Source organism: Formica exsecta, unplaced genomic scaffold, assembly GCF_003651465.1.
Source record: "Formica exsecta isolate Colony F162 unplaced genomic scaffold, ASM365146v1 scaffold72, whole genome shotgun sequence".
In the NCBI taxonomy this organism is placed as follows: Eukaryota; Metazoa; Arthropoda; class Insecta; order Hymenoptera; family Formicidae; genus Formica; species Formica exsecta.
The window spans coordinates 1,978,342-1,999,947 of record NW_021853485.1 but is presented as its reverse complement, the minus strand read 5'-3'; the positions used below and the strand labels follow the sequence as shown (position 1 = coordinate 1,999,947).

General features: G+C 35.0%; 2 protein-coding genes and 1 long non-coding RNA gene across 5 annotated transcripts in view; 2 read left to right on the top strand and 1 right to left on the bottom strand.

The window, feature by feature from the left end:
* The window catches only part of LOC115243402, a 63,139-nt gene that overhangs the window by 9,584 nt on the left and 31,949 nt on the right, over nucleotides 1-21,606 (bottom strand). Inside the window, exon 2 of the long non-coding RNA XR_003885225.1 lies at nucleotides 2,628-2,721. This is a non-coding gene — a long non-coding RNA (uncharacterized LOC115243402). The remainder of the gene's footprint in view (nucleotides 1-2,627; nucleotides 2,722-21,606) is intronic.
* LOC115243392 (innexin inx7) lies at nucleotides 6,432-11,606 on the top strand. Of its 3 annotated transcripts, none has more exons than XM_029820346.1 (7): nucleotides 6,432-6,844; nucleotides 7,079-7,169; nucleotides 7,245-7,317; nucleotides 7,698-7,875; nucleotides 8,178-8,515; nucleotides 8,909-9,099; nucleotides 9,818-11,606. In XM_029820346.1, the coding sequence occupies exons 1-7, from the start codon at nucleotides 6,754-6,756 to the stop codon at nucleotides 10,095-10,097; spliced, it is 1,242 nt and encodes a 413-aa protein (XP_029676206.1). In that variant the 5' UTR covers nucleotides 6,432-6,753; the 3' UTR covers nucleotides 10,098-11,606. The 3 variants fall into 3 exon arrangements, with proteins under 3 accessions (XP_029676206.1, XP_029676209.1, XP_029676207.1); XM_029820349.1 differs by having other exon boundaries at nucleotides 6,432-6,540; nucleotides 9,818-11,605; XM_029820347.1 differs by having other exon boundaries at nucleotides 6,432-6,783; nucleotides 9,818-11,605.
* The window catches only part of LOC115243394 (innexin inx1), a 9,451-nt gene continuing 5,625 nt past the window's right edge, over nucleotides 17,781-21,606 (top strand). Inside the window, exon 1 of the mRNA XM_029820352.1 lies at nucleotides 17,781-19,693. Within this exon, the coding sequence (XP_029676212.1) occupies nucleotides 19,445-19,693 (249 nt within the window). The 5' untranslated portion in view covers nucleotides 17,781-19,444. The remainder of the gene's footprint in view (nucleotides 19,694-21,606) is intronic.

The following is a 21,606-nucleotide window of genomic DNA, read 5'->3' as shown; positions in this document are numbered from 1 at the left end:
AGAAATTAGTATCTTCCGTGATCGCGATATGCGGTCAATAACGGTTAAAATAATTTTACAGTAAAAAAGATTCAAGTTGGATTTGTTCTAATGAGATATCAAATCCAAATATGGCTCATTTAAGTTTTAGATATTTTTTTAGTTCTCTTTCAATGAAAATATTCAAAAGATCACATGAGAAATATTTCGGCATTTAGAAAAGATCATCGACGCAAGTGTTCGTCTATACATAAATATTTACATATAATTTTGAATCACTTTTAAAGAAACTTTTTATTTATGCAAATTGTTAATATAAATTTACACATTTCATTAGTTTATTATATACATATATATATATATAATTTTAATACTTTTAATACGAAATGTTTTCTTGTGAAGTTAAACTAATAAACATCAACGATTATATGCAATGATCCTCTTGTTGCCATTTACATCTCTCTCCATATATATATATATATATATATATATTTTAATACGAAATGTTTTCTTGTGAAGTTAAACTAATAAACATCAACGATTATATGCAATGATCCTCTTGTTGCCATTTGTTGTTTTGACATCTCTCTTTTAGTGACCTAGTTTTCCTCTTCTGATAGTCCGTGCAATGATAATAGACGCGCGGATTTACTAGGTTAATGGTAAGTAAGAACGTGGGTGTGTAAAAGAGGAAACTTGTTTGTAGAATCCACTATTCGTTTTCATTAGGATAGAGAATGCGTTAAGAATGTGTCCTTTTAATTATAAAGAATGTGTCATTTTAATTATAAAGATATAATTTTCCAAACTTTCCCAACTTTGATTATAAACTTTGATTTTTTTGGAAATTTACATATTAGCTGTTGATTTGAGAAAATTCATTATTTATTATAAGCTTTTAACATTTAAGATTAAGATAGAGAAATAAGTAGAAATAAGTTTAAGATTAAACAATTTGTATCACACACAAATAAATTTGATGACATCTGCATTTTTATTTTTATCTGTATTTTTTATTTCGATTATATTTTTAAAATTATATGTAATACACGCACACGACAAAAATGTTTCAGTCATCGAGCTGTAAAAAATATAAAATAATCTTAAAATTATATAAATAAAATTCAAGTTCTTTTATCTGCGGTCATTTTTATACCATCACATAAGAAATGCATAATGCAAATGTACGAGCGTTCACGTTTCCTTTTAAATTCCATATTGAGTAATGGAATGTCGAGCAAACGGTCCAGCAGTTAACGAGAACAACTGTGAACGGAACAATAATTAAGATGCGAACGATAAGAAGACAGTCGTAAAGATCGTAACCGAGGATCACGCTGAAAGCTACGTATGTCCCGATTGGTTCTCCCTAATTATTATAAACGATATAGTCTCGGGACCTATAAAATTGAATCGTAAAGTACGCAAACTGCGGCGACCCTGCGTTCCGATTTCTGCCTACCTACACAGCCGTCGATTTCATTACGCATCGCGTCACGAACGCATAAGTGCGGGGACACGTGATGAGAGGAGGAGGGCTTTTGCACGTGCGTGTGCTCATCGCGATTAACTAACCGGAGACTCGAGGTCCAAGCAATTGTACACAAATCGCTCCCTCCCGCGATCATCAGGTGCGTTATTGCACTTGAACCGCATTAACGGACCAAATTCTCCCCGCGCGTACAAAATTGGCCGTCATTATCCGAAGGGGGAAAATTATCGTGAGCCTGAAACATTCCGCCGAGGAATTTCGGTGTGCAACATCGAAGCGTCAATACGTATTAGCGAATATTATCAGCACCGGGTTTTTTTTTATTTATTTTATTTAATTAGCCTTCGCTAATTGCCACTTACGTGATGCTCGTAAAAGTGTTGCTTAATGGTTTATTCGCGTTTGCTCAAAAGTAATTTCGAATTTTTTCTTTGAATTTATCTAATACTTATATCATTCTGTATATGTAACAAAGCAAGAGCGTTATCATTATAATTATATTTATTTATTAATTATTAATTATAATTAATTATTTTATTATTTATTAATTATAATTATTTCTAAGAGAAAAAAATGAATTTAGCATTTTTTAATAGAAATTCCATTGTAATTACTTCTTTTAAAAAATTATATTTGGAGAGTATATTTTCTTTTTTTTGGATAGAAATTCCACGATTCAATCAAATTCGCACGAAGATACGGTTAAATAAATTAAAATTACAGATGATTTCTTTCATGAATAATTTTTGTTCTATCTAACCGCAACTTATATGAAAGTTATTTTAAAAGCTTTCATAAATACGTGGAATGCAGCGAATATTATCAGCACCGGGTTTTTTTTTATTTATTTTATTTAATTAGCCTTCGCTAATTGCCACTTACGTGATGCTCGTAAAAGTGTTGCTTAATGGTTTATTCGCGTTTGCTCAAAAGTAATTTCGAATTTTTTCTTTGAATTTATCTAATACTTATATCATTCTGTATATGTAACAAAGCAAGAGCGTTATCATTATAATTATATTTATTTATTAATTATTAATTATAATTAATTATTTTGTTCTATCTAACCGCAACTTATATGAAAGTTATTTTAAAAGCTTTTATAAATACGTGTGGAATGCAAGATACATCGCCACTAATATTCATTTGGCCTCACCTAATGAATTCCCGTAAGACATCGCTCATAAATTACAGGTAAGTGCCGACAGGAACGGGTCATCACACATTCCAGAATGGGAAGCTGATGATTTCTGAAACACACGTATGTGTCCAGTTTATTTTTCTATACAAAATATACGACTTAAAAACATGAATATAAAAAAATTTCAGCGCAGATGAATTCATGCATCCGGATCTTTTAAGCATTTAAGCCGTTCGCGACTGGAATAATAACATAAATTATAGGAAATATAAATGAGCGAAAAAAGAGAATAAAGTTCTTGTAACACCTTTTCTTAAAACATAATTATCTATCTCTATTATTTTATATATTTATCTACGAAAAATCGATATAATGATTCACGGTGAAAGCTTTCTCTGCGAGCCATTGCACTGACTTATTGTGTTAAATTACTAAACAAATTTATTAAATATTCTTTAAGTATTTTCGACGATAATTTGTACAAATATCTTATTAATTTGCAATAATGTTTGCAATAATTTGCGTTACTGTAAAAAATTATCTGAAATATAAAAAAAATATATATACGTATATATATCATACTGTATAATAAAATAAATAATAAAATAATGATAAAAATAAAAAAAAAGATTAAAAAAGACGCAAATAAAAAAGATTGATGCAACCGATTCGCTTGTATTGAGTGGCCTGAATTCTATCGATTTCCGTATAAATCCGTCCCTGGATGGATCTCGAATCGGTGCCGTGCCGATTTAGATGAAATACCGGCCGAGCCAGGATGCGATGGGGTCCCCGGTGTTCGTCGAGCGTACATACGTGCGGTACGCAACGTAAGACACGCTCAACGTGGACGGGCGAGGACAGACCCTTTCTTTCGAGGACTCGTTCGCTCCGCCGGCGGCTCGACTCGCCGGGGCCAATGGCCGGTCAAAGTCCCACCTTCGACGTTTGCCAGTTTTTGCCCCCCCCCTTTCTTCTCCCCTCGTCCATCTCGGGCACCTCTTCGCCTGATGTAGCGGTCTCAACCCTCTTGGCATCGTCTTCCATATAGCTCGTCGTCTCGCGTGGTCCGAACTTCTTGTGCACGGTGACCTCATCAAGGGAGAGGAGGGGCCTCGTCAAATCGGCGACGACGAGCACCTGAGATCCATTCGAGAATATCACGGTTCAAAATAAATCGATTAAAATTTATATAAATGTTGAAGAGACGACGGTTATATCGATCTCTATGAATACTTTATCAAGATCTAAAATTAAATTCGATGATTCAATGTGTTTTTTTTTTCCGAAGTGATAACGATATTTCAGTGACAATGCGTCTTAACTCCTAAATCTTTTATACGATGTATACCTATATTTCAAAGTCAATATTAATAGATATATTAATTCTCGGAATGACCGATGAATCAAGATTTACTCTACAACGAGCATTATAGGAGTGGGTCTGGGAAAGACACGATAGAAATTCCAGCTGGCTTCCGAGAGCGACTATGAGCGAGCCTCGGATTAGCAACTGACACCTTGCATAAGCGTAGGAATATGTAATGCGTGCGACGAGCACGTATGAGCTCAGGTTGCCTTTGTATACTCGCGTATCGTATCGTAAGTAGGTATCGTTCCTATGATTCGTTCGTTAATAACTGGATTTGTAATTGGAGCTTGTTATGCGCCGGGAAACTAGATAACGTTCGTCAAGAATTAACCAAAGTGATCTTGCAATTTCAGTTTTAATTGATGGCCATGTTATACGATATAATGTTACACACGGACCATTCATTAGTGAAGATGTAAAGACTCGCGAGAAATAATACTTTATTCGTGGAGAAAAATGAAAATTATTCTCAGCAAATAATTACTTTGCATAAATCTGTCTATTGATAAATGATTTACATCTATAACATTACATCATATTATAATATGTGTATGATTATAAATTAAAAGTAAAATAAGATTGCAGTATTTCTCCCCACTTTTATTTGCTCTTTTAATTAATATTTTAAGTAGCCATTAAATCGTCAAATAAGTCGAATAGCCATTAATTTGATCGAGCAAATATAACATTTGAGATTTATTTATTTATTCTATTATTCTTGTCCATAATTTTTCACTATCTCTCTTCGTCTACTCACGTCTACTCATCATGTTCCATTACTGTATGCGAGAGTATGCTAATTTATTTCGCAATGGCAGATTTGCTTAAGGTTCCAAATATTCTTAAAAAAATGAATAAATAAAAAAATACAAAAATCGTGTTGCACATATTTGTAACCCCACCTTTTTTTTTTTCTAAAATTTAATAATTATTAAAGTTATAAATAAAACCTATGCGTCATTTTGTTCACTAGATGAGAACGATAGATATTTTGTTTCTAGCATAAATATTGTTTCCACTTATTGTTAGCTCTTGGAATTTTAAGTTCTCCGTTATCATTGAGAGTTTTATTCACGTCCTTCTAAAGATGAGCAAGCTCACGTTCCCAATTCTGAAAATGCTGCTTGTCAGTCATGTTACATGTGCAATGTAACGTGACCGCTCCAGCGTTTTATTATTCTGATCTAGTCGTTAACGTCGGATTACTGTCTGCTCGCGTTTTATGTATGCTTAGTACGCGACAATTCGTCATAGATGAACATTTTCTTCGAGATAAATGCAACCTGGCACGTGTGAAATGCGTGTAACGAGCGCATTATCACATGGCTTTCTAATTTATTGGATGTCGTATGAATGCCTTTTCATGGCACTAAAATAATGCAAATAAACGTACGATGTTATGTTGTATAAATTTGCGAATTGAATGATTTATTACGTTTATATAATTATTGTTATTTTATATACATAAAATTTCCTGTTTTGATTAATAATTTCATACAAAATTAAAATTATATACATTTTATGAATTTTATTTTACTTTATGTAAGGTAGACTAGATAATTTTATCGAGAAAGATATGGTTAAGCTATGGCTAAACAATGTCAAGTTTCTGATAAAAACTGTAATATTTCCTCAGCAATAGCAATGCTGTTGTCACCGCTTGTTTATGATATATATGACGGTTGGGCTCGATCTGTTATCTCTTTGTAAGCATTTAACGTCCTGGAAACTTGAAAATGCAGTTTAGTTTTTAAGAGAGAATACTCTGTATTAATAATCCATATAAAATATACAAAAAATGCCTGTGTGCAAAAATATTTTTATACATAAATAAAATCTTTATGCCTTTTAACTAAAAAAAAAACAACTATATATTTTACATATATGTAGGCATTTTAAATATCTAAGAATTTAATTACGTTTCATATCATTAAGATTCCAAAAAAAAAATACAATGAAAATAATATTGACATAAAAAGCTTATACTTTTCTCAAACTAAATAAAATAATATTTAATAAAGTAATTTGACTAGAGAGACTTTCGCTTATCTTTGCCATTTATGCTACTTTCTTCACGTTGCTTTCATTTATTTTTAATTGTACAAGAAGAGATGCTATGCTTCTTGAGAGAAATACGTCTCGATATTCTATTGAAATTTATTATTTCATTATCCGCAAAGGGGGAGAAGTTTGTCTGAAGAACTTCCTTGTCACGATAGACAGACAACGAAACATGTAGGTCATAGGTCGCCGTCTCGTAAGAATCATCCACACTCTCTGCGAAAATATCACCAAATTGTAAAATAGTATAATACAGATTCATTACTCTCTCTCTCTCTCTCTCTTTCTTTCTCTTTGCCGACTCCCCGCTGCGATCTGTGATTATGCCTTCACGCCATTTAATTTCTGCTATCTGCTCTTATCTACTACGAATGGAAACGTCTTGACTATAATAACCGTGCTCTTGATAATACCGAGTTTTGTGGAGCGTCCAGGGTGCTACGTAATCGTCTTTTCTGATAACGACCGCGAGATTTTACTGCTTTGGAGTTTTCAGTATGTTCTTGATCGGTACTTTATCTGGAATATAAAGCGTCGCTCGCGTATTAATTAATCGGGACCGGAATTCCGGATTTCCCGGCAGCCACGAAGTGTTCGCCGAGAGGCAAAAGTGACCCTTAATAAGGATTAGCAGCGCGACGTAATTAAAACGCGAGCTTCTGCGAGTTACTCGAGACGTAGAAGAATCGTGGAAGATCACAGCCAGCGATGGCAGCCAACGTGTTCGCTGCTTTCTCGGTACTTAAGGACCACGTTAAATTCAAGGTCAATCAGAACGCGGTAGCCATTGACAATATCGGTAATAGATTCCTCGGTTCCGATTTTTTCGTTGCGTACTTAAATAACTGATGCATAATTGGATCAGATTTAATTGTTGCGTTTATCGTTGCATGACTTATCTTTTATACGCTTTCATACGCGTTGTGTCTATTTCGGAAAAAAATTATATCATTTATTATTTAATTATTATATAATTATATCGTTTCATATTAAATTTTGAATATAAATAAAAAGAATGCCTGTGTCTGATTAGTTTTCAGATTACACTATAGGATTACGTTTTTGTTGCTTCTCGTTGCCTCGATTTTAGTCACCTCCAGACAATTCATTGGAGAACATATAAGGTATATTTTTTTGTGCATGGAATCATATATATAATATTGATCGTTCCTGGAATAAATTCTTGTTGTTTCGAATAGATGTATCGCCGATACTGCTGTACCATCTCACGTCATCGAGACCTTCTGTTTTTTCATGTCCACGTACACCGTGGTAAGTTTCAAGTTTTGACATCTTCGTAAAAATGAATAATGCAATACCATCCCTTTTCAATACAGTAATTTTTTGTCAATTACAAAATAAAGATATTTAGATAATTTTTTAAATTATATTTATATATCAAATATGTATATTTTTTTAATATTAGAATCTCAAATGTTGGAGAACGATACTAAACGAGCATTTATTTTTCTAAGAAATATCTAATACATATATATACATATATATACTTTTACCCAACGTGCTGTTGCGAAACTGATGGATAACCCAAACAAAGTTATCGTTTTAAGAATAATTGGGAAATAATGCTGTCTATAAGAATAAACATTACTCTGTCATAGACGTTGCTCGTTATCAATCAATTTACTCTTCAGGTGAAGCATTTGAATGCTACCGCGGTGCAGCAAGGTGAATTACCACATCCTGGCGTTGGACCAGTGGCTAAAGACGACCCCGTCATACATCACGCTTATTATCAATGGGTGCCTTTTGTCCTGTTCTTTCAAGCGCTTCTCTTCTATATGCCGCATTACGTATGGCGAAAAATGGAAGGTCGAATATGCATATACACGTACCCGTCGACGTTTACAACCGCGTTTATCTCAAGCAGCGAGCTAATCATCATTAATCTTTCCTTGCCATCGTAATCTAATCATTTAACACCTACATATAGTATCCGACTTAGAGTGTTACATTGTATATTATTTAGAAAATCATTTTTTAGTATTACATATCGATAATACCTCAATATTAATGAATCGATGATAATCGAAATCTGAATATTACAAGATTTGAGACTATATCATTTTTTGTTACAAGAATTGCACAGAAATTGCAATAGAATTGAATTTCAGGTAATCGGCTAAATATGTTAGTTTCGGGATTACACATGGCATCTTTATTATTGAGCGAAACGGAGGTTAAGATAAACGACGATGTCAAGGTACCTTCGAAAAAGGATCGCGACGAGAAGATACAGCAGATTCGCACTGGCTTTATAAACCGCTTGCATTTGAATCGTCCGTGGGCATACGGACTGACCTTTTGCGAGAGTCTGAATTTTATAAACGTGATCATGCAAATTTACTTGACCGACTGGTTCCTTGGAGGAGCTTTCCTAGGCCTTGGCCAATCAGTCTCTGAGCCACTGTCCAAAGATAAAATGGATCCACTCGACATAGTTTTCCCTAAGGTACAATTTCATTTATATATCTACCCACTTTTTATATTTTACACGTATTATAACAATAATCAAAATTGTATAATGATTACCTAATATGATATCAATTATGGTATATTGTTGAGTTGGAATATTTATTGCCGTCATGTTTGCAATAATAATACTATAGTAATTCAAATTATAATCTTTGATCAATCAATATTTTGTATGCAATTTTATAAAAAACTTGGAAATTATAGTTATAAAATGCAAAAAATTTTTATCTTTCATTATATTATTAATTCAAGGTTTTATCAACTTTAATCATTATATACATGTAATTATAGATTCCGCTCATATCAATGCTTCTAAATTACCTCATTGAGAACGAAATGTATTCGTGAATATGTAATTATATTTTTTTAGGTAACCAAATGTATTTTTCATAAATACGGCCCCTCTGGTTCCATACAAAAGCACGATGCGTTGTGCGTGATGGCACTGAACATCGTTAACGAGAAGATCTATACGCTTCTTTGGTTCTGGTTCGTCGTGCTGGCAGTAATAACCGGTTTGGGATTGGTTTGGAGAATGCTGACCATGATCTTTCACGCCAGGTTGCTAAACTTTGTCCCTGCATATTTTTCCATCGTCAGCGTGGCTTTATAAATTTACGCCACGGTATTTGTTCATTAATTTTGAATGGAAATTCTCAATTGACTGGTTTACTATCCGAAGAGAAAGATCTCTGGAAAAAATTGGTTACACTAGTCAGAAAAGTCTATAATCAATTTTCATCATTTCGAATTTACTGTACAGATAAAAAATTCTGTACAGATAAAATCCTATTTAGATAGAAGCTAGCTATTAATCAGAAAATATACAGATAATTTTAGTTTTTAATAGCTGGCGCTGTTAAAAGAATATTTTCTAATAGAAAAAATAGCTAGGAACTAGTTAAGCCAAACGGATCAGTAAATGATAATTAGTTTATGTCTAGTGAAAACTCAAAATACTCCGGTTATTATTTTCTGACCAATAATTAGCCAAGAATTAGATAAGACAAACTGATTTATAAATAATGGTCAATCCATATTATTATATTCTATATAATATAATGGCTTGTTTGAGAAACTCATGGATCTCTAGGTTAGCAAAATTTAAGATTTGTACATATCTAAAAATAGCACGAAAAATAACACACGAAAGGATGTCAAAAGATTATTATTACGAAGTTAACGCGAATAATATACCGCGATAAGCGCTTTTTATACAAATGACGAATGAATACCGATTTCATAGAGTGACTTTCATCCCGATTCTTTTTCCTTGCAGAAGCACATCATTCAACAGATTCGTGTTTTCTATGGCCTGCCCTGGGAAATACAATCCGTGGAACGTACTCAAGGTCACTCACGAGTATTACTTCGGCGACTGGCTATTCCTCTACTACATCGCCAAAAATTTAGACAATTACGTTTTCAAGGAGCTTCTTCAGAGATTGGCAGAGGATCTAGAGAACAGACGTCATGCGCGTTATAAAATCTTGCCCCCAGACGTCGAGGAAGAATTGCTGAAGAAACAATGGGATGATATTAAGCCTTCCATAAATTGAGGAACTTGAATATATAGTAACCGTTAAATACTCGTTCATAAGTAGTCTCGCAATATGATAGCTAAAAAATTTTAGATCAGTCATAATTTTAAAAAAATTTTTTTTATAATCCGTATTGTTTTTTAATTTTTTTTTCGGCAGCAACTCAAGTTACATAATACATTTGTCAAATCACAGAATTTACACATGGAGATATTGACAGGAAACCAATATAGTATAGCTTAATATGTATAGCTATACAAATATTGAACAAATAAGAGCTGCAAATGTGCGATTATATATTGCACGATGAAAATTTGCGTCATAATGACTTTTGAAAAATGGTTATCTCGCATAAATTATATGCAAACTTTAATAAGCAGATAACAAGCTAGATATATATAATTTTTTGTACGTTACACATGTGATCGCGCGCATTCGCGAGTATATTATAACACTGCCGAACGAAAAATTGTTCTTTTTATATGTATATAAACGTGCTTTAGCGCGATTTACTGCAATTGTAGGATAATGCGTCTTGCGTGCATCACGTTTGCAACCGCGCTTGTGCTCGCGCATGACATGCATGACATAAACGCATAACCGATCATCTTTTAACTATCTCATACGGAGAGCACGCGTGCATACGTTGCGTGTGATCGTATACATTGTGCACACCCGTGTGTGTACAAGCTAGCACATATATATATACGCAATAAATAGTCCGTACGTTATACCGATCCGATAAATGACTCGACAATAGTTCGGATCGTTAAGTCGTTAAGGCCTCTGATTGGAATTGTACTGTGGCCTACTATCGTGTTCGATAAAGGTTTAGATTTTATGGCACTCGTTGGAGCTGTTTATTCGAATTATTGCTACATTCTGTACCTCCCATCGAGCGTTTGAAAATATTGACTCGATGACAAAGGAGCACGCACATTTACTTTGTATAATATTATTTCTAATGATTAATATGAATACAAAAAAAATAATTTTCGCGCTAAAATCCTTTGTAGCAAAATAATTTTATTATTAATCTTTTTTAAAAGTTTCTTTTATATTTGAATAATTTTTTATAACATAGCATTTATATGTGTATGTGTGCATGTATGTGTGTGTATAGGAGTGCCATATCAATAAATATTCATAATAAATATTTTTATGAAAATAGATATCTCTAGTATTTGTAACAATTCCAGCGAATACGAATTGTAACATCTTTATCCAACGAGGGTCTCCAAATGAGGTTTTCTTAGGTCTCGTTACAACGAGCTTTTGTCTCCGTGCGGATGCATATCTCTGACATGAGAAGAAATCCGAGAGTCCGGTCGATGAAATCGTCACTGGCCGGAACTCATTATATTCTCTTGGGTCGGGAAATGACGAAAGCGACAAGAGAGCAGAAAAAGAATGGAAGCTTTGCCCGCGTAGTTGACGCACTTGGACTCTAGACCTGTAAACCGGTCAAACCGCGCCAAGCGTCGCTTATTTTCTTTGTTCTCGCGTTCAAAGTCGGACGAAACCAATCGATAGACGCGATATCTGCTCATTTAATGAACAGACCGTTCGAGAAACAATAGGTACCTTTCTGTAACAAGACTTTTATATATNCTTGTCTAGAACTCTCGTACTTTTAAGATGATTGCAAATGAGGATGGAGATAAGCAAAATCAACACTGCCGGCAATATGGATTTAACGATATTTTCTCTTACTCTCATTTTTTTTTAATTATTGTACTGTCAATTTTTTTAAGTAGAGATTTTTTATAGGGCGATTCAGATAATAAGGTTTCGTCTAAAGTCCAATTAATTTGAGGATAAGTACTAACGCGGATGTTGGCATCCGGTTTTTAAAGATAATATTTTCTTGCACGAAAAATTGAACAAAAACATATATTAAATTTTATTTTTTAATATTTACTATAATATATAAAATATATTTTTTTAAATATATAATTTAAATAATCTGAGACAAATATATCGTTTTGAAAGTTCCAGTAAAAAAATAAAATAGTATTATCTATTCCATTTTTTTCTCAGTTAATTATACAATTTTATGTAACCATTTTCGAGAGACAAGCAGTTTCTTTGCTCCCAGATATTTATTGCCGATCACTCTCTGTGTATAATAATGCAAATTTTATGGCGTCGCGCGTTTGTTTGAGCTTGAAACACGTGCACTATTTGTGTATCTTGTAACTTAAGTCTTCGTGGTAACTCGAATATCCCGAACGTCACTCAAGTCTGGCGCGCGTTAATTATACTTGGAAAAGGGAAGAAAAATTAGAAATGTGAGGGGAAGGAAGGCAAAGAAAGGACCGAGAAACCTGGAAAGCAGCTGTGCGTTTTCGGAATAATCGCTCGTCTGCAACATCCTGTACCATGATCATCAGCCAGACATTTCATTTTTCTATAACATGAATTCATTTTGTATCTAACCTTTCATAAAACAACAATATGCTTATAAAATTTCGCGAGAATTCGTTAGGTGTTCCACAAGATGTCCAAAATTATCCCTGTATAATTTCAATTTTTCCCAATAAAAAAAAAAATTATTTCTTATATTTATTAGTGTTAAATAATATACATATATGCCTATTGTTGTCTTTTTTTTTAATTTTTAATTCTTTTGTCGTTCAACCGTTACGATAATAAAGACTGTTTGGTGCCAATATAAGCAGATAATTTACGTAACCAAAGTTAGTTTTAAGCTACATTATAGTGCGACTCTTGATGACATAAAGCGGCTCACCGATGATGCTACGTCCACGCATACAACCGCAGTAAATACATATATTTATGCCAAAGACGTGCGGGAGTCGAATGTGAAACGCGTGAATGCAATACAAAGTGCGGCTTGTTTTTTGTCAGGTCGATTACTAATACGATCCACCGGATCTCGGTGAGAAAATTCAGATGCGATTGCGTGATACATCGTAACAACGCGCACGAAATATACGCATGCCATAAGCAATGCAAATTATCTTCACGTAGAGATGATAAAATCTAAGGTTTAGAGACGAATGTTGGTGTACGAACGCAGAGAATGATGCATATATTGCACATTCCGGCGCATCGTATGTCTAGACGATGCTTTCGTTTATCTCATATAAATGTGTGCTCGGAGATACATGAGATAGATTCTTTGAAAAGTCCGTCATTCGATAAATAATACATATTATGACAAATTTAATGTTGTATTTACCTTGAAAAAAAATGCATGATAATTTAGAAATGTTAATATTTGAAGTGTTTCTCAATTTATTGAATTTAGGGGAGAGAAATACTGAGTTTAATATTTAATCTTATATGATATATGACATACATTTTTTTTTCTCACCATATGCTACATGCGTGTTTAGAGAACTACGAACATTAAACGTTGCTATATATGAGCAACAGGTTGCTCTTAATCTATCTAGGACGCCATATGTACTGTGCTTCGTAAATGTCTAAGATATTTAGATGTAACGCCTTTTTTGCAACATCCTCAGTTAACTGTGTATATTGTAGATTTAGAATTTATAATTAAATATAAAATATTATATATATTATCTCTATATACAATATCTTATCTTTGAAGAAATGTAGGTAAAATTGTTATAAATCAGTCTGTCGAAATCAGAAAAATTTTATATGTCTGCAAAGGATTAACATTTAAAGATACGAATGAAAATGACTTTCACTTTTAGTCTTCCTTTCTGTGAAAGTTTAAGGCCAGGGTATTACTTTTCAAACGTTATAAGGGCGAGGAGACGTTGCTACACAGCTGGCATGCATTCGTCACAATTGACATGATTGAGTCGCAAGCGGTTCTCAATTCCACCGACTTTGTCCGGTAAACCGGTCCAATGGCCTTTAGATTGTCCACGTTTGAGAGATCGAATGCGCAATTTCATGTGTGCGAGACGAATTACGTGATCGCAATCGAATTGCTTCATCAAGCAACACACCGAAATGAAATAAAAAAAATGAAATAAAAAAAATGGGGAATGGAAGTGAAAGGTGTTCGCTAAGAATAAGTAAGCCATCTCGAAAAAAGCGAATGTAATATTTTCATCTGTTGTGAAATGCCGGCAAAATCGAGTTCTTGTCTAATTGTTCGCTTATATATTGGTCATTAAGTAATTTCTGTGTATACAGAAATAATATAAAAAATTTAATTTAATTTAAAAAAATTAAATTAGAATTTTACACAAAAAATGCGCATAATGTTGCTTCTTCAAGCGCTAAAAAAATTTCTGTTATCAAAAATAATTTTTTTGTACTATAGAAAATATTATTTGTAAAAATTATAATCGTCAAAAAATATCATTTTCAAAAATAGATTTAAAATATCAACCATTAAAAATTCACATTCTTTTATGAATTGATTTTTCTGTAAATTAACGGCTAAATTACATGACAATGTTATGTAAAATTACGTATTGTATTAAATTATGTAATAATACTTTTAGTTCATATGCATAATTCGCCAATTAAAATTATGTTCTCAACGCGCATTATGATGAAGTAATACAAATTGCATTCATCATCACGGCTTTGTTCTTATTGTCAATACTCTTTGCGCAGATACGCGCACATGTATCCACGCGGACAATGCAATGATCAATAATATAGTCAACGAGAACAACTGACACACAAAGAGCGACAGCCATGATGAGAATCAATCAGTTGAGCTGTAATTTTTAAAGGCTTTTAGGAGTCACGTGAAAGAGAGAAAATGAACGTATCACATTGTGCGTGGTAATTTCAATAATAGTGGCTTCTAAATCGAATTGTATAAAAATCTCGGAGAGAGTGAAAGCGCGATTTTTCGATTTGACTTCAAGTCAGAAATTGTTTATTGACAGCGTGATAATTAAAAAGCCTATCAATTTTGTCAATTCGGTATAATTACTAAAGAAACAAATTAGTGCAGAATATATTCACCATTGATATTGTAATCGATTTGATCATCGATATAAATAGCCAATTAAGTTAATTGTGATGAATATACGAGATTATTAAGAATGTGCTCCTTGTTCGAATTGGCATCTTTTCAAGAAATTTATCATTATCGTTTATATTTTCAATGAAAAGTCGATGCAAAAAAAGTTCATAATTTATGATAAAAATGTACATAATAGCTCGCGCATTACTCGGGTTGCATAAGATGCGTATGACGTTGCGTCATCTTTCGACCATCTGGTCCACGGATCGCGTCGCTACGGAGACGATGAAAAACGGATGTGCACACAAAGTGTTCGCGGATGTGCAGATTATTACGAATGTCCACTGGCATCCGCGAACTCGCATGAATGAAACCGAATCCGTAGTAATTCTCATACTTCGGACGTTTACGCAAATGAGTCATCGACGAAGCTCGCGTATCACATGTTGAATTTTCATATAAACGGGAATGTTACTTATCGCGTGACGCCAATGAATTATGGTCATCGTGGGATAATACGGTCGATTAAAATCTTATATGAAAAAATATATAATATAGATCTCGTAAAAGAAAAATGTGATACGCTAAAATTAGTTTCCATTCTGTGAAAAATTCACGCAAAATGTTTTTGTCTCTTGACGCGATTAAAATGACCCCGTGTAGATGATAATATTATGAAAATCGAAAAAATCATTAAAAAGTGTATCACATATTTATAAATTATATTATTTAAATGTGCATGTATAATGTGCTAATTTACAAATGTAATCTGTTACTTGATATTTTACCTTGTTGATTTGATTTGAAAGATATATCAATTTTCAAATAAGTTCTAATAAATTGTTATAATTTTTTAAAGTTATCCATCACATTTATAGATAGAATATTCGTGTAACATTTGTTTTACTTGGATGTTTCTAGAAAGAAAGAAAAGGACGAGATGAATAGTCGATATGTGAATTTCAAATATCCGTCTACAAGGATACAAATGCAAAAACAAAAAGGATAGAATGAAAAACTGCCTTCTGTGTGTAAATCTCCCTGAAAAATTCAAGAAATACGAAGAATCTCACAAGGACAAGAGAGAGCGAGCTTCCGACATTTTCTTCTTGAAGGATGAGAGAATGTTCCATAAATTTTTATGGATGTCCTCGAAACATTTTTCTTTCAATGACAATTTTAGTTTCGGGAAAATGCAGTCAGAGTGAGAACAAAATGAGAACATAAATTTGTTTCAGAATAGAAATTCTTGTAATATATAAATATATGATTCGATGTATTTTGTATCGTATAATTGCCTAGTTTACGATATATTTGGGCCTTACACAAACACAATCCGCTCTTCTATAAATGTTTCAAAATGTTTAAATATATATATAAAATAATATATATGTATCCCCTTCCTTTATTACGGCGAAATCAAAAGAGCTTCTGATATATTTTTATATTTTTTTTACATTTCGTATACAAGAGAGATAATATAAAGTTTGTTAACGTTAGAGGAATAAAATTCTATGCCCATTTGTGTAGATTATTAATATCCTTATTAACATGTAGCTTTTTTGAAAACTCTTGCGCGAAACGGCAAATACAGAAAACCAATATTGTCTCGCTAGAAATACGTCGGGAATTCTCTCAACCTTTGATAACGTAAGGTAAACATCGCGGCTGAGTATTTCAATATCCTCGAATGTATTTTGTACATTTCAGCAGTTCGAATATATTCTATACAATAACAACGTACGTTCCTTTGTATGTACAGCTACTGTCTGTCTTTCGCATCCTATCGCACGATCATCTCTCTCTGTCTCTCTGTCTCTCTCTCTCTCTCTCTCTCTCTCATTAATGTTTTCACATCGTTGACAAATACAAAAGGTATGCACTACTGATTGCAAGCTGCGAATGATTGAAATAATTTACTTCCATGAAATATTAAATTACTGGCAACTATAATAATGTTTTCAGTCAAGATTAGGTGCGGTTACAGTCTGATGAAATCTTACGAAATAAAGCGTAAGAAGTTAAATTATTATGTAAATTATTGTAATTATATATGTATATATTTTGGGTTATCTCTGATTTATATTCTTGTATGTGTGCAAGATATTAAAAAAATATATACTATATAAAAGATATACACTAAAACAAAAATAAAATAAAATATTTTAACGAGGTGCGTGCATTTTTTTCAGCAATAATTAAAATGTCTATGACATGTACATTTCGTAATATTACACCATATTATTTACGAAATTTTAGCGTGTAGCGATTGATATACATATACAATACGCGCGTTCCAAAATGCACGGCGAGTCAAAGGACCAGACCACACAAAATCTCTCGTGTCTCGATTTCCCTTCCCGGGTACGAGGGGCGAGGGGAGCTCACCGGGCAATTCATCCCCAAATAAGTATATACTGGCGTAAGACGGGGTCGCCCCCTATTCTCGAACCAAATGTGCCGCTGTGAAAAGGATCATCATGGTAACGGTAGTAACGTCGGATGGACGAGAGCGCGCGCGAGCGTGACATATACTATAGAGCAGCACGCATTATAGCGTACAAATCGAGAGGCGTGCGTCGGCCCCCTCCGACGATATTCCCCATCCTCGGCCCCCCCCCCCCCCCCCCCCTCTTCCCCTTTCCATACATGCCGCTATGGTCTCCCCTGGGTACGTTCGTCGAGAGTCCCCTTCTCCGCCACCCCCCTCTCGACGACACAACAAACAACCGCGACTTCTCGTCAGTTGCCGCTCAAGATATTGCTACGTACGCACGTACGCACGCATACACGTATCGGCACTCGATGCCGCGGCTGTCTCACGGTATTTTCTGTGAGAAAAGAAAAAAAAAAATTTATTCTTCCGCGAGAAAAAGAGAGAAAAACGGAGAAGACGAGAGAGCCTCGTCGCTGCACAATTTTGTTTCGCGTTGCGCGTGCATGGAAACGAAAGTGAGGAGGGAGACTTTGTCGAGAAGGGGGATGGTGGTAGAGTAAGGAAGAGAGAGAAACGGAGTGAGAGAGAGATGGCGACAGAGGGGGGTCGGCACGATTGACAGTTGGTAGTTAGTGTCGCTTCCTCGATACGCGACGGCGTTGCTCAGCCACGTTGCGTTCGCTCCTAGTAAGATTCTCCGAAGTATCCGAAGGGAGCCGAGGGGAACGGGAAGAGCGCGAGAAAGAGGGGAGGGAAGAAATTAACGTCCTCGAGAAGGGAACGCGGGTACGCGTGCGTCTACGAAACCGCCGGCCTTAGCTTAGTTTACCTTAAACCGCGCGTTCCGCGAATGGGAGGGATCGTTTGGGAAATCGAGGATAATCGTTGATCGAGATCGAGAGCGTTTAAAGGAAGAGAAAGAAGGACAGGGATCGCGAGGAATCTCGTAACGTATCGGGACGCCGCGTTTATTTACACGTGAACTCGCACGATCGTGTGCTAGCAGGACGCAGAAATTCCTTGGATAATTACTGAAGGAAACTGTTCGAGGAGATTGCCTGAGAGAATACAAGACTACGCAACGAATTCTTTTCGACTAATTATTCGACAAAATCATAAGAAAAGATAATATATCCAAGAAAGAGAGGATATCCTGTAGGATTAAGAAAAAGCGGAAACGGCGAGGATAAAAAAAGAATTTAGAGAGAGAGAGAGAGAGACGGAAACAACGACGGGAAGAGCGACAAAGACGCGTGCTGTCTTCTCCCTCCCCCGCATCGGCGAGTTTTTATTACTCGCTCGCTAAAATGATTCACACGAGCTCGTGAATCAAAAGCCGCCGATCTCTTCGCAGGAGGAATTGGAACACGTCGAGGACTCGTCGGCAACTCGTCCAGCGTGGTTCGGTGACCTATCTCGCACGCAGAGCCGAGGGGAAGGAAGGACCCCCGGCGGGGATACAGAGGGTTACGGAGAGAAAGAGAGGCAGTAAAAGAAGGGCAGGGTAGGAGGGAGAGAAAAAACGAGAGAGAGAGAGAGAGAGAGACAAAGAGAGGGGGCAACAGACGGAGGGAAGCAAAGCGGCAGAGCACCGGGAGAAGGCGAGACGGAAGACGGAGGAGAAAAAAAGGAGGGAACGGTAGAGGAGGCAAGCCGCGTGGACACAACCGTGCACGCTCGTGTCTCTCTCTCTTGTTTCGTTTTGCTGCTTTCGTTCGCGCGAGAACGCGGTGGATGAGCTACGCTCGTTAGTGCCGGTTGATGGTACTAGTCTTCGTGGTCGTCGTTGAAATTCCTACGTAACGGGAAGGAGAGAGGTGACTTTGGACCGTCTATTCGCACGTGGTGCTCGTGGCCGTGGTGGTAGTAGTAGTGGCGGTGGTGGGTGGCTGTTTGACAGCACGCGGTGATACCTCTCGTCTTCGAGATCGGCAGATTTTCCGCCGTCAACGTCGGTCCCCTCGTCGGCAACGATAGCTAGACACCGACGCGATCATGTATAAGCTACTGGCAGATTTGAGCCGTTACTTGAAACGGCAGGAGATTATTACGGATTCTATGGTGTTTCGGATGCACAACCACTTCACCACGGTGCTGTTGTTCGCGTGCTCGATAGTGCTCACGGCCACCCAGTATGTCGGTAATCCGATCTCCTGCATCGTCCAGGGCCTGCCTACGCACGCCATCAACACTTACTGCTGGATAACTTCCACCTTCACTATGCCGGACGCGTTCAATCGACAGGTGCGTGTGTGATTTTCGATTGTGTACCTATCCACCCGATCGTCCTTGATCCTTGCGGGATCGTCGCTGCCCCCCCCCCTCCCCTCCCCTTCTTGACAACCATCTCGTCAAATTACTACCGGTTTCCTGGATATTCCAGTTAATTATGATTGCAAACGCGCTATGTCCTTAAAATTATCTCTGCATCTAACAATCAGTCAATATGTCAAGATAAACAGCACTAAAAAAAGACTATTGTTAGTCTTTTTTTAGTGCTGTTTATCTTGGAATTGTTGAGGATGCATAATGCAAATTAGAAGTGTATTTTTAGAAAATTAACTTGTCTCGAGTTCCTTTTGGTTAGTAACACCTTTTTTATGTTAAATCTTCGATCTTTACATTCTTAAATTATATATATTTTACTTATGTATTGCACTCTTTCTTAAATCGAATATTTTAATAATAAAACTATGAATACATTGTGTGTTATTTTTGATAAGAAATCGTTGATGAAAAAATGATTAATGGACGTTTAGACGGATCAATATCAATTAAAGAAAAGACTAAATTAATTAAAGATTAAAATTTGCGCAGGTGTATCAGTTGCTGAAGCTGTTAACGTTACATAGCATTATTATACCACAGCGTATATTGTACATTATACTGACAAGGCAAAACACGTCTTTTTTTACAGCTCAACTATTGCACGCTACTCTTTTCTATTTACTGTACACACATTATAAATTAGAATTTCCGATAACCGTTGTCTGACTTGACTTTTAATCATAAATATTTAAGCAAATGCACTTAATTTACTCTGCAAGTATTTGTAATAGATGGAAAAAAGTTATTTATATAAGCCATTACATAACTATACATATATTTACATATATTATCGGATCAAATTTTAAATTACATCGTCTTTATTGACATCCATCGGCATTTGTGCGTAAAAAAATATATAGGCGAAACTATATCGAAATTATCGATACGGAAATCAAACGCGCTGATTACATCATCGAGGGACAATCTATTTAATTTAAATCTTTGAACAAGAAAGTAATCTTTATAGTAAGTCTGTAAAAATAGTTATAACTATTAACTGTATCGCTATAATCTTTTTCATATTAAAATATCTATTAATAATTTGCCTCAATAGATCCGCCGCGTTGTTTTTTTTTTTTTTTTTTTTTTCCTATATCGATTGTATCACCTTACATACTGCTTTTGATATGTGATATCGCGTTTCGCTGTTATAGAGGTTTATTTGTCACGTTTACACTTTTGATATAACAAGTCTCAGCAGCGGGTAATATAAACAGCATTTGATTTCCATACGCGATAAATCTGGATCTATAATTTCCTACGTATATCTTTTACGGGTGAATATTTTTACGTATAAAAATGATATTTACAAGTTGCTATTATCGGTAATTTTATAGTTACCGCTCCAATCATTCAAGTTCTATGATTGAAATAAAGTATCGAGGAATTATCATTTTTTTTTCCTCGAAGTAGTTGAGAAATATGCAAAATAATAAGTGACGGAGAGATGCCATGACCACGGCTAACGATGACGGAATAATTTATTCAAGATGTATGTATGCTGGAATGTGGCAGGCGGTCAATTTTAATTAACAATATACAATTGAGACTTAGATTCATACATACACGCTTCTATATATTAATGACATAGAGAAATCGATGGAAAACCGTCTAAAGCCGTTAGCTACAAGTTTGTTATTAAAATGTACGCATGCAAACATTAAAATATCATATCCTATAAAAACATTAGACAATATGTCTAACTGTAATCTTTATAATTCTCTCACTAATTATACTTGGAAATTTTTTTGACCGTCTATGTATTTATAAACGTGTAAAAGTCCCGGTTGTCTCGTTACAAGCCGAAAAAAGGACAATAAAAATTAACA

What these genes read in the sequence shown, in the direction of transcription:
- LOC115243392 (XM_029820346.1), top strand. Translation starts at nt 6,754, where the DNA reads ATGGCAGCCAACGTGTTCGCTGCTTTCTCGGTACTTAAGGACCACGTT. An exon ending in GGTAGCCATTGACAATATCG is followed by an intron (nt 6,845 to 7,078) that starts GTAATAGATTCC and finishes GTGTCTGATTAG; the next exon opens with TTTTCAGATTACACTATAGG. An exon ending in CGTATGGCGAAAAATGGAAG is followed by an intron (nt 7,876 to 8,177) that starts GTCGAATATGCA and finishes ATTGAATTTCAG; the next exon opens with GTAATCGGCTAAATATGTTA.